Raw genomic sequence first — 12647 nt, 5'->3', positions numbered from 1 at the left:
CAAGAGAAAAGGAGAGCCAGGCCAACCCTAGTTGAGCAGATCTTCTGTCTTCTTTATTGCCTATCTCATTATAGCTCCTTATTTCCTTTCATAAATTGACAAGGAAGATTTGTGGACAGGGAAACCAAGTCAGTACCTGGGCATGAAGAAGTGTTGCATACCTGGCAAAGAGCGGTGGCTGGGCGGGGTCCTGTTGGCTGGTCGATGCCACTTCTCATTTGCTACTAGCAGAATACTAACCAGGGAAGCAGATTGAGGTGGGGCAGTGTGGCTGGGCCTGCAGTGTGGGTATAAAACATGCCATTCAGCAGCCACTGCACCAGGTGTGTCCAGCACAGCTGGGCTTTTCCTCCCTGACCGTTCTTCAAGGAAAGTAACCAAGTGTCTTCCAGCATTTCTACCTCATGTCAGGGAAAGCCACAACCAGACCTTCTGACTCCATCTGAGAATAGATTTTAAGGAGGAACTGGGGAGAAAACTAGTAAGCCTAGTACCTCCCTTCTGGGAGCTCCTGTGGGAGTCTAGGCTCCACCCCAACTCCTGTGTAGATAACAGCAGTAGCAACCAGAGATCTGGTGCACTGAGATTCCTTTCCACCCATGTTTCTATTTTCTGGAGATGATGGCCCTAGGACCCAGTCTTTGCTGCCATACTCTGGCAAGGAGTCCTCTTCCTAGGCACATGTGCTGCTGCCTCAGCAAGGAGGTGCACAGAGTGCTGTAGACAGCACAGTGCCAACCTATAAGATGCTGTCCACAGAAGACCTGTCCATAGCTAAGTTTTGCACCTTTGTTCCTAACCATTTCCTGCATTTGGACACAGTAGCAACTTTTTTTTCTTTTCTGTGGTACTGGGTTTGAACTCAGGACCTTGTGCTTGCTCTACCACTTGAGCCATGCCCTGTCCCCCCCGCCCAGCCCATTTTTTTTGCTTAAGTTATTTTTCAGGTAGAATCTTGAGCTTTTGCCTGGGACTAGACTCAGACCATGATTCTCCTACCTACAGCCTCCCAAGTAGCTGGAATGACAGGTGCACACTACCATACCCAGCTTACTGATTGAGATAGGGGTCTCATTAACATCCCCATTCCCATCCTCCTTTACCCCTGGGACAGGCCTCCAACCTTGATCCTGGAAATCTCAGTCTCTGGAGTCACTGGGATTATAATTGTCAGTCACTACACCTGGCAGTAGTAACATCTTTAACCTGGTTGTTCAGTGACTTCTCAGCACCTGCTACCCTTCTCAAACTGCTAGCAAGAAATTATGACTGAAATGTCCAAAACTGAAAGAAACTTAAAATTGGAAGCAATTTTCTTTCTCTAGTTTTTTCTTTTGCTGTGTTGGGGATGGAACCAAGGGCTTCACATGTTAGGCAAGGGCCTACCTCTCCACTTGTTTTTATTTATTTTTTACCTTTTTTTGGTGGGGCTGTGGTTTGAACTCAGAGTTTCATTCTTGAGCAGGTGCTGTACCACTTGAGCCACTCCTCCAGTCCATTTTGCTCTCATTATTTTGGAGATGGGTTGTCATGAACAATTTTCTGGAGCTGTCCTGTAACCTTGGTCCTCATGATCTCAGCCTCCCAAGTAGCTAGGACTACAGGCATGAGCCACTGGCGCCCAGCTTCCATTTGTTTTTTAAAACAGTTTAGATCAAATGCTTTGTGTCCATGTTGTAGTGGGATTTTTTTTTTTTTCTGACTGCTCTATGACCTACTGTGTGCAGCATTGGGGCCAAAGCCCTCACTCCCCACCCACATGTCATAAAAGGCACACCTTGTTTTAGTAAGGTGAAGCTTCATCTGTACCCTCCTCAGCCATAGCCAACACCTCACCCTTCATTTTTCTCCTTAGGGATGTGTTTATTGTCACATTAAGCCCTCTCACTGGTGTAACAAGTTCCCAACATAACTCATTTCCACTGATCAGGGAAATTGAAGTATCCCAAGAGACATATCCTTTCACACTGTCCCAGTTTATCATAGCCTGAGTTTATCTCTGTCTTTATTTTTAATGAAAGTGCATTTAGGTTCAACATGTTTTTACAGACGGACTTTTCAAAACTTGTTTTGCTGTATGGGTTCACTGAGCTGTGTTCCTCTCTGCTTATTTGCATGAAGTATAAACTCATCCTCCCTCCCTCCTGCCCCCACCCCACCCCCAGCTCACTGATCTGCTTAATGACTTGCTTGTGTTATTATTCCAGGTCAGGGGTCACCACATTGCAAAACTTGATCCTCTCGGAATTAGTTGTGTAAATTTTGATGATGCTCCGGTAACTGTTTCTTCAAACGTGGGTGAGAATTAATCTGTAAATGCTCATTTTAATGTAATTTTACTTTTTTTTACCCCTTCCCTCTTTTTTTCTCCTGTCCTTTTGTGTGTGTCCTTCCCTCTCATCGTTGGCCCACTCATAGATACGAGGGCACCATGTAGCACAGCTGGACCCCCTGGGGATTTTGGATGCCGATCTGGACTCCTCCGTGCCCGCTGACATTATCTCATCCACAGACAAACTTGGTGAGGGTGTGAGAGCAGTCGGCTGTGTTGCTTGAGCTCCTCCCGCTGTGCCACAGCCTGTGGCAGCCAGGACGCCAGACAGGAGGGAAAGGCTCTCAAGTTTCCTTTGTTCTGATCACTTGAAATTCATCAGGAATGCAGCCTTAGTGTGTTTCAGGCATGTTATTTTTTATCCCACTCTTTAGCCAGATTGTCCAAGACTCAATCTGGAAAAATAAAGGGTTCCACAGAAAGGTCTGTGACACAGAGAAGAGCTGGCCCACCAGGGGCAGGTGGCTGGGAACTGACTGCTTCAGGAACAGCTTGTTTGGCTCCAGCTCTCCACACTCCCATACAGCACTGCCTTCCACAAGGCCCCTATGAGCCTTGCCAGGGAGCTGCTATCTCAGCTGTTCTGTCCTGGAGCACAATGGGGCCTGCCTATCGCCTGCTCATGTTCCTAAGTGGCAAATTCCAGAGCAGGGTGTGCAGTTTGGATCTCCAGATTCGTGAGTGCTGGTGATCACACTGAGGAAACTTTGGAGGGCATTCCCATGGCGTCAGAGGCCAGGGCCTTTGGGAAGTGCATGTGTGCAGCACACGTGGGTTTTTGTCACAGTTGCCAGATGATACCCTCACCCGCACCCAGTCCTCCTTGTGAGGTGAATGGGTGTTGTGGCTGGGTGGGTACTCACTACAGTTGCTTCCAGAGTTAATCTGCTTATGTCACCGTGCTGCTAACCTGTACTAAAGAAACAATGATGTGACTAATTGTAAAATGGCCAGGTGTTCACAATAGGCACTGTGCATGCTAATGAATTGATGATCACCTACTTGCTAATACTACTGTTGGGAAGGGGACGAAATCAGTCTCCTTGAAGGCACTGTGGGGAAGGATACAGGGTAACGGCCCCTAAGGCTCTGCAGATGCCCCTCAACTCTGCAAGCATTGCTGAGTTGTGATGAAGGACTTAGCTGTTGAGCAGGTAAAGTTAAGACAGAAACGACACTGATTCTGAAATTGGTGTTGGCAGTTTATAATTGCTCTTTAGTCTTGATTTCAAAAACACTTCTAGATTTTGTGGGTTTGTTCGACATTGCACCATCCCTTTAGCAGATACAGGAAGTGCATAGGAGCCAGAAGCCATGTTTCCATCTCTGCTCTCACACCACAACAACCAACACAGAAGACCTCTGACCTCTGAAGGTGTGGAGTTCTCCCACCAGCAAACAGGCAGTCAGTTGTGCCGCAGTGGGCCCAGCTGAATGTCCTCCCATGTGGTTCAGTTCTGATGGTGGATGGTTCCCATAAAAGCCATCTACTACCAGAAAAGGTAGGTCAAAGAATTTCTCCATGGTCAACTCCAGAACAGAAAGGCTCTAGAAAATCAATTTCTGTGACCACCTTGGAGAGAATCCTAGTTTTTATGGCCTGCCATGTTAAGTATATTATGAGCTAGGAGCCATAGACAAAAATAACAAATATGGGGGCTGCAGGTGTGGTCATGCAGGCGTGAAGCCCTAAGTTCAAAGCCCAGTACTGCCAAAATAAATAAATTACAATCAAATAACAGTATGTATTATAATACCACAGCAAGGGAGTTTAGAGAACTCTGTGAATCTTACTGAGTAGGCCCAGTTTGGATTATATACTGGGCATGAGTTGAACCCTGCTTTCTTACGCAGTGGTGAAAATTTTGTGTTCCTAAAAAGTGGGCCTCTCTTTGCAGTGGGAGGTCCTAGGACCTCTTTCCTGCACCTCAACCTTTAGTGTAGAAAAGCCCCATTCTTATAACCACCAGGAAGCCCCAAAGCCTCTTCAGCCCCCTGTGCTTGCTATCAAGCACATGCAGTCCAGCAACTGCTCCAGAGCCTTCCAGACCTTTAGGGTTCCCTCCATGTGCTGGAGACAGCAAGCTCTTCCCTCACGAGGAGCTTCAGGTCTTGCCAGGAGCCCCTCTTCTGAGAGAAGCTCCTTCCAGAGAATTAGGGTGGGAACCATGAAATGTTAGTTTTCCATGTGTAGCAAATATTTAGCGGATGGGCCTGCACCTGCATTGTCCCAGCTCCTCTTTCCAGTTGACATCACAGTTCCAACTTCTCAGTATCTTACAGTGGACCTTTCTTAGTGGCTCTCATCTCTGCATATTAGAGTTACTTGGGGAGTCCTAAAGCTGAGGACTATCCACTTGAGACTAGTTCAAGGCAAATTGGGGGGGGGTGGGGGCAGCCCCTGGGTGGTCCCTGCCCAGCAGAACCTTGTGAGAGTGAGGGACTTCAGCCTCTGAGTTCATATCTCATTACTGGGTATCGAGCCTCTGTCATTCTTCCCAGACTTTCTTGGGGTATTGCCTTGTCCACTCTGGGATAGGGTCCCATGCATTTGTGCTTCTGTGAGGTTTGTGGTTTGAGGTTCACCAACAATATGGTGAGGGGAGAGGGCTGGAGGACTCTATAAATCATGAGGCTAACATGCGCAGAGCTGAGCCTAAGTTCCCTGGCTCCTTTGAGGAACTGCTCTGGCCATGAAGAGAGTCAGGCAGTAGTTCCCACAGAAAGTACATTGTGATCCTGTGAAGCTTATTTTACTTTGTAATTTGTTGATTTTTTTTTTTTTTTTTTTTTTTTTTTTTTTGTAGCCCTAAGCTACCAAAAAATTCTCCATCCTGCTGCCTCAGCCTCTCACATTGTGAGAATTGTGGGCATTTTCGACCTCCATCTGGGTGCCTCTTTTTTTTTTTTTTCCAATAGTGGACATCGAATTCAGAGCCTCACGCATGCTAAGCAATTGCCTTGTCACCAAGCTGCATCCCCAGCCTCAATCTCATGAATTTTAAATAGCTTGATATAGAAGTTACAGTACATTTCTTTCTTCAGGTACAAAAGATGGAGACAGCATGCGTTTGTTAGACACTTGAGCTGGGTAGGAAAGTCGGTACATTGGATGTTTGCAGGTTTGGTATGAACAGTAGACAGGTTGTGGAGCACTTCTGTGTTTTTTGTGTTTGTTTTTGGTGGTACTAGAGATTGAGCTCAGGGCTTTGGCTTGCTAGACAGGCACTTTACCAATTGAGCCACACCCCTGGTTCCTTTTAAAGCACTTCAAGCCCCAACATCTCATCTCAGAGAGCCTGGGCTCCTGAGACTCAGGCCTTGGGTTGGAATCTCATTTCGGCCCTTCCTAGCTGTATGGCCTTGGGCCAGTTGCTTAACCTCTTTGTGCCTCATTCACCTCATCTGTAAAGGTAGGAGTGATGGTATCACCTAAGGTTGTTTCAAAATTAAGTTGGCTGTGGTTGGCATACATTTGTAATCCTAGCTACTTGGAGGCTGAGGTGAGGGGATCTGGAGTTTGAGAACAGCCTGGGCAGCATAGTGAGACTATATTTTTATTAAAAAAAAAAAACCCAAAACATTAAATAAACTCCTTAGAATAAATGCCTGGAGTTCTGTGAGCATGAGCTAATATGCTTAGAGCAATCCATTGAGATGGGTAGCTAGCAGGCTCACTGGAAGTAAGTCAACTAAGAGAGGCCAGGCAAGGGGTCCTGGGCCACATAGGACTTGGCAGTGGAGAGGACTGGCATGCACCTGAAGTATAAGAAGCATTGGGGGGCTGGTGGAGGGGCTCCAGTGGTAGAATGCCTGCCTTCCATGCATGAGGCCCTGAGTTCAAACCTCATTACTGCAAAAAAAAAAAAAAGATGAAGCAATGGGACATGTAATGTAGAACTTTGCATCTAAGAATCAAGGACTCCTGGGGGTCACAATATGGGTCTAGGAGAACTGAAGTGAGCTCCACCCCTCTGCCCAGCAAAAATGGTGCCAGGCGAATGTGAAGGACTGGCTCAGGGGCCTTAGGGTCCAGGTCATACGGGGCCACACAATGTGTGTGACTGGGTGGGGGTCCATGTGGGAGATATCCAGTGTCATTGGGCCACAGAGAGAGCATGACAGACTGAGTTAGGACTGTGTGGGCTGGGCTACCAACATCTTGCCCCACTTCCTGTGGACATGGGTAGTTTCTCCCTCTTTGGGAAAATTTAAGTGTAGAGCAGTGATCACACATGCCTTTGAACATAGCTTTGCACGCTCCAGTGGAGCCCATACTGCATGGTGTAGAAAAGGTTGACTCTCTTGTCAGCTTGGTTGAAGTTATAAGCAAGGGGGTTCAGTCCACTCTGAATTTTTTTTTTTTTTTTTTAACAAAGTGGCATTTGTTCTGTCATTTCTGCTGAGTTCTCAGTCTTTTCTACCAGTTTTGTAGGGGCTGGCTAGGACACCTTGCTTCACTTCCTAGAAATCCTCCAGGTCCTTGAAGTGCAGGGAGAATTACCAGTTCCAAAAACCTTGGTAAATGCAAGGCAGGATTCACCGTTAGGAGTGCAGTTAACTATGCTGGGTGCTGAGTAGATTTTTTTTTTTGGTTTTTTTGGTTGGACTAGGGTTTGAACTCAGGGCTTCATACTCACAAAGCAGGTGCTCTACCACTTGAGTCACACCTCCAGTCCATGTTGGTCTGATTATTTTGGAGACGGGGGTCTCCAGAACTTTTTGCCTGGGCTGACCTCAAACCACAGTCCTCCTGATCTCAGCCGCCCAGGTAGCTAAGATTGCAGGTGTGAGCCACCAGTGTTTTGTTTGTTTTTGAGCCAGAGTTTTGCTATGTTACCCAGACTGGTGTCCAACCTGTGTGTTGAAGTAATCCTCATGCCTTAGCCTTCCTAGAGGTTGGGGCTACAGGTGTATGTCACAGCACCTGGCTCTAGAGTTAATTTTTAATCGGCTTCCATAATTTTGGAGTGGTAAGAGACACTGCCTGCTGTGCTCAGATATTTAAAGACACCAGGTAATCTTTCCTTAGTAACTTGGGAGGTGGCTGAGCAGAGGCTGTAATAATAACAACAGAGAGCCTTGAGGCCTTGGGTGAATGTGGTCACCCTTGAGGGGAGTGAGGTCTAGAGTACAAAGACACCTGACACCTAAGAGGACCTTCTACTGTAGGTGTCCAGGAACTGGTAAACCCAGTGACATTAGTTCCTGGAGTCACGTCCCTGCTTCTCACCAGCCGTGCTTCACTTGGAAGAAGCCCAGCAGTTGTTAACTCCAGCACACGTCTGTATTTGTTGGAAGTAGTTGAGAGCACCTGACACACTGGACTTTAAGGTGCTCTGTAACCCAAAACTGAAATATCTTCTTTGGCTTCTCAACTCTCCTTTTGGGTTTGCACCCCTCGTTTGCCTTTTATTTTACAAATACAGAAGGTACAGATAGAAATAAAAGATTCACATAAGCAGTACCTAGAGTGCAGACATTGTCCATGCTGCAGGAGTAAGCAGTTGTGGCTCCCTTTGGAGCCCTCCCATCAGCGTTTCCCAGGGGCTCCATGGGAGCACTCATGGCTGCCTGGCAAGGTCTCCTGTCTTGTTTTTTTTTTTTTTTTTTTCCTGTGGTACTGGGGTTTGAACTCCACCAGCCCTTTTTTGTGATGGGTTTTTTCGAGATTGGGTCTTAAGAACTATTTGCTGGGGCTTGCTTTGAACCTCAAGTCTCCTGATCTGTCTCGTGAGTAGCTAGGATTGCAGGTGTAAGCCACCGGTGCCTGGCTGGTGTTCTGTCTTGACAGGAGAGAAAGTTAAAACTCTTCATTCTTACCTTATACAGCATACAATCTCTTTTGTGCAGAACTTAGGTATCCCGTCATCTTAAGAGTAAACCGAGGTCCAGTGCTGTTGTCCTCTAGAGGAAGGAAGGAGAGCTTTGCCTGGGGAGCCTGCCTGCTTGTTGGATCTCAACAAGAGTTTGAACCACCGTAAGATTGAAAGGAAGGCTTGCTGGCCTTTCTCTGCATGCCAGGGTAGGGAGCATCTACAGGGACACTGGCCATGGCTCTGAGTGTTCAGCCCCTCTGGCTCCCCTGTTACTACTTGCCTTCCTCATCCCATCCCCCAGGCCCACACATCCAGGCAGCAGGTGAGGAAAGGAAATTTTGGGTATCCAGATAGATACCTTTGATCTTCACTAGTGGCCAGGAAAGAAAGGAAAATGTACAGCTGTGCTCAGCTGTGTATAGCTAGGGTTCTTAGGGTGTTGTCAGCTATCCAACTCTTCTGTTCCCGTTTTGCCACCTTGTGAAGGAAGGCCCAGGACCCTCTTGTCTGTTCATTAGGCTCCTTTAGACTCTTGTGGCTTACAGTCCAGACTGCTGCCTGACCCAGTTCTTACAAATTAGGTCTCTTTGCTTCCTTTTCCTCAGCTTCTCATCTCATTTGTCTAGAGCATTGTCGACTGCTTCAGGAAGTTAGAAAGCTAGGAGGAGACCAGACGACCCTGCCTGATGGCTTCCCACCTTCTGATTCATGTTATTCCAGCTGTTCTATGGACAGGTCCCATGTTTACCCCTGACCTCATGACCTACCCTCATTGTCTCCTCAGTGTGTGTCCCTGTAACAGTGTCTGCTACCTGTTTACTTTGGTGATGGTGTAGGGTTTTGGTGTTTGGGTTTAAAACTAACTCTCACCTGTCTTTTTCCTCCTGCGCTTGTCCATGCTACCCCACTCTGCCTGTCAGATCTTGCAGTTTTCAAGGAACGACTTCGAATGCTAACAGTAGGAGGTATGAAAATAACAAGCTTTTCACCTTTCCAGCCTTGAGGACTTCATTTAAATAGGATGTGCAACTTTTCCAAGCATGCGTTTTGAGGAAAGTTGATGTGACTTCTCAAGTGTTTTGAAAGTTTGATGACTCTTTTGAAGTATGTTTTCCCTTCATTTACTTACTAACCAACATGTAGAGCTCACGGCTGGGGTCATTTCATTCCTGTCCATTTCTGTTGTGAAGCACGCTTTTTCATCTATTTCCATGTTGCTTCACCACAGCTTTGCTGCACACTTGCATCTTCCAGCGTCATTTGCCTTCATTGTCTGCCAGAGCCACACATCAGTTGCATGGTGACTTGTCCTGGCCCTGCACTCTGCGCTGTGGCATTGGCTCGACTCTGGATTCTTTCAGATTCTGCTTGCTGGGCTTAAGAGCTTTCTGGGAGCCCTTCGTGACCCTCAGTTCTGAGAAGAACCCTCTTGAGGAATCCAGAATGGAGGTGCTGGTATGCTTGCCTGCCATCTCCCCTGGCCCCTTGCCTGCCAGTTTCTTCCCCTCCAGGCATCTCTTAAGACACTTCTTCCTCTGTCTTCCTCATAGTATCTGTGAGAGTCTGCTATTTAAAGTTTGTATTTTAAGCAATTATAGATTCATATGCAGTTGTAAGAAGCAGAGTGCCCTCACATCCTTTAGCCAATGTGCCCAGTGATGCAGGCCTGTGAAGCTGCAGCACAGCTCACCAGGATCCCCTCCCTCCACCACTATCATGCTTATCCTGGCAACCACTGTCATGTTCTCCACTTCTGTAATGGCATCATTTCAGGAGTGTTCTGCAAATGGATCCTTTAAGGATTGGCTTTTTTTAGTCAGCTTAGTTTTCTAGAAATGTATGCAGGCTGTTGGTATGTTGTACCACTGGTTCGTTCCTTTTTGTTGATGAGTAGCATTGTGAGGTGTGATGTCCTGCAGTTGTCTTAAGCGTTTGCCTGATGAGGCACCTCTGGGCTGTTTCCATTCTTTGGCTGGCTAATAGGGTCTTTGACAGAGCAGAAATGTTTAATTTTGATGACATCTAGCCTAGCAGTTTTCCTCTTAGTTCTTACGCTTTCTTTTCTTTTTTTTTTTTTAACACAGTTTTATTGTAACAAAAAAACTTGTACACTTTTAACGTTTAAAACTGAGCATCTTTTCCTTTCCAGTGAAAACAAAAAAAGAAAATTTAAAAATAAACAAACAAAATTACAATAGAGAATGTCAATTCCGAATGAGATCCTACAGGTTCTGCTGATTGTCCCATAGAGTGGCAGGGCGCAAGTCATCATTAGGAAGAGAATTTTATTTTAAAAGTGTCATCTTAAACTGCAAGGATGTCTGTTAAACATCACAATTTTATTCCAGAGGAGAAGCCATGTTGTCAAGGTCTTATGCTTTTATCGTCAAGTCTTAACTCCTTGGACTTAGATCCCAAGATTTTCTCCTACATATTTTCTGAAGTTTTATTGTTGTTCTTACACATTTAAGTCATCATCCATTTTGAGTTCACTTCTGTGTGAGAGAAAATTTAGATCACACTTTGTTTATTTTTTATTTTTGCTAGAGAAGCCGTAATTGCCCTGCATCATTAGCTAAAAAGATTGTCCTTGGTTGAATCGCTTTTACGCCTTTGTCAAAGTCATTAAGACTTGTTTGTGTGGCAAGGGAGGGGCGAGGATAGGTAAGACACCTAAAAAACTAGCTAGCATTTGTTGCCCTTAACGCAGAGAAACTAAAGTAGATACCTTAAAGCAACTGAGGCCAATAGGAAAAGGGGAACAGGTACTAGAGAAAAGGTGAGATCAAAAAGAATTAACCTAGAAGGTAACACCCACGCACAGGAAATCAATGTGAGTCAATGCCCTGTATAGCTATCCTTATCTCAACCAGCAATAACCCTTGTTTCTTCCTATTATTGCTTATACTCTCTCTACAACAAAATTAGAAATAAGGGCAAAATAGTATCTGCTGGGTATTGAGGGGGTGGGGGGCAGAGGGAGGGGGCGGAGTGGGTGGTAAGGGAGGGGGTGGGGGCAGGGGGGAGAAATGACCCAAGCCTTGTATGCACATATGAATAATAAAAGAAAAAAAAAGTTAAAAAAAAAAAAAAGACTTGTTTGTGTGGATCCACTTGGAGTTTTCTATTTTCTGTGAGTCAAGTGTCTGTCCTTTCACATGTCTTAATTACTGTATCTACTGAGCCTTATTTTCCATTTCCACAGTTGTTTTGGCTATTTTTGGGCCTTTCTCTTTCATATAAATTTTAGGATATGTGTCTATGTCTACATAAAATTTTTCTTGTATTTTGATAGGAATTGTGTTAAACTTACAGACTCATTTAGGGAAAGTTGAAATTCCTCTTGGTTTCTGTAAAAGATTTTATTGAATTGGTGTTAATTCTTTAAATATTTTGTAGAATTTTCCAGTAAAATTCAGGAAATTTTTTTTTTTCTTTTTTTTTTTGGTGGTACTGGGGTTTGAACTCAGAGCAGCTGCTGGGCAGGCGCTCTACCAGTTGAGCCACATTCCAGCCCTTTTTGCTTTACGTATTTTACAAATAGGGCCTCACATTTATGCCCAGACTGTCCTGGACCATGATCCTCCTACTTACGTTTGCCATGTAGCTGGTATGCGCCACCACACCCAGCCATAGGTTGAGATGGGGTCTTGTGAACTTTTTGCCCTAACTGGCCTGGAACCGTGAGCTACTGCACTTGGTCTTCAGGAATTTTTTATTTATGACTTAGACTTCCTTAGTTAGCCATAGGGCTGCTGAAATTACCTATTTCCTACTGGGTTGGTAATGGTAGTTTGTGTTCAAATGGTTCCTTTCATCTAAGTTGTCCATTGTCAACAGAGTTGTTCATAGTGCCCTTTTTATCTTTTTATACCTGAAAGGCTTCATTCTCTATGTTAGTGTTTGTCAGTCTTGCAGTGGGCTTGTCAGTGTTACTGGCTCTTTGTTCCACTGAGTTTTCTTACTTGTTTGCTCTTTTTCATTTCATTGGGTCTGCTCTTTGTTAGTTCCTTACTTCTGCTTATTGGTTTTCTCTGTTTGCTTTTTCCCTCTTCTCGTCCTTGGGAGATAGATAAGAGCTTAGATTGTTGATTAAAGATTTCTTCTCTTTTGATGTGTGTACTGGCTGCTATACATTTCCCTCTCAGTACAGCTTTAGCTACCCCACAAACTTTAATATGTTGTATTTTCCCTAAGTTCACTGTATTTTTTCTACCCTTGATTAACCCTGTGGTTCTTTAGAAAGGTGTTGTATAGTATCCAAGTGTTTGGAGAATTTGCTCTTACCTTTCTATGGATGATGTGTAGATTGATTTCATTGTGGTTGAAGAATGTGTGCTTTCAGTTTTATGAGATTTGTTGAGTGTGTGTTTTGTTTTGTTTTAATGGCTCAGTATGTCATCTATTCTGGCATATGTCCTATGGCCACTTGAAAAGCACCATATAGGGCTGAGTATTTATCAGATTTCAAGGCAATGATACTTAGGTTCACGTGT

At 45.1% G+C, this 12647-nt stretch overlaps 1 protein-coding gene across 4 annotated transcripts in view; it reads left to right on the top strand.

Moving 5' to 3' along the window:
- Nucleotides 1-12647, top strand: part of Ogdh (oxoglutarate dehydrogenase) — a 73046-nt gene that overhangs the window by 26266 nt on the left and 34133 nt on the right. The window contains exons 4-5 of one of the 4 annotated variants that reach the window (XM_020163980.2): nucleotides 2419-2521; nucleotides 9072-9116. In XM_020163980.2, coding sequence (XP_020019569.1) covers nucleotides 2419-2521; nucleotides 9072-9116 — 148 coding nt within the window. Of the gene's footprint in view, nucleotides 1-2207; nucleotides 2299-2418; nucleotides 2522-9071; nucleotides 9117-12647 lie in introns of all 4 variants that reach the window. The other 3 variants (XM_074065432.1, XM_020163981.2, XM_074065433.1) reach the window with 3 other exon arrangements.

Source organism: Castor canadensis, chromosome 2, assembly GCF_047511655.1.
Source record: "Castor canadensis chromosome 2, mCasCan1.hap1v2, whole genome shotgun sequence".
NCBI classification, from domain to species: Eukaryota; Metazoa; Chordata; class Mammalia; order Rodentia; family Castoridae; genus Castor; species Castor canadensis.
This window is presented reverse-complemented; position numbering and strand designations above follow the sequence as displayed.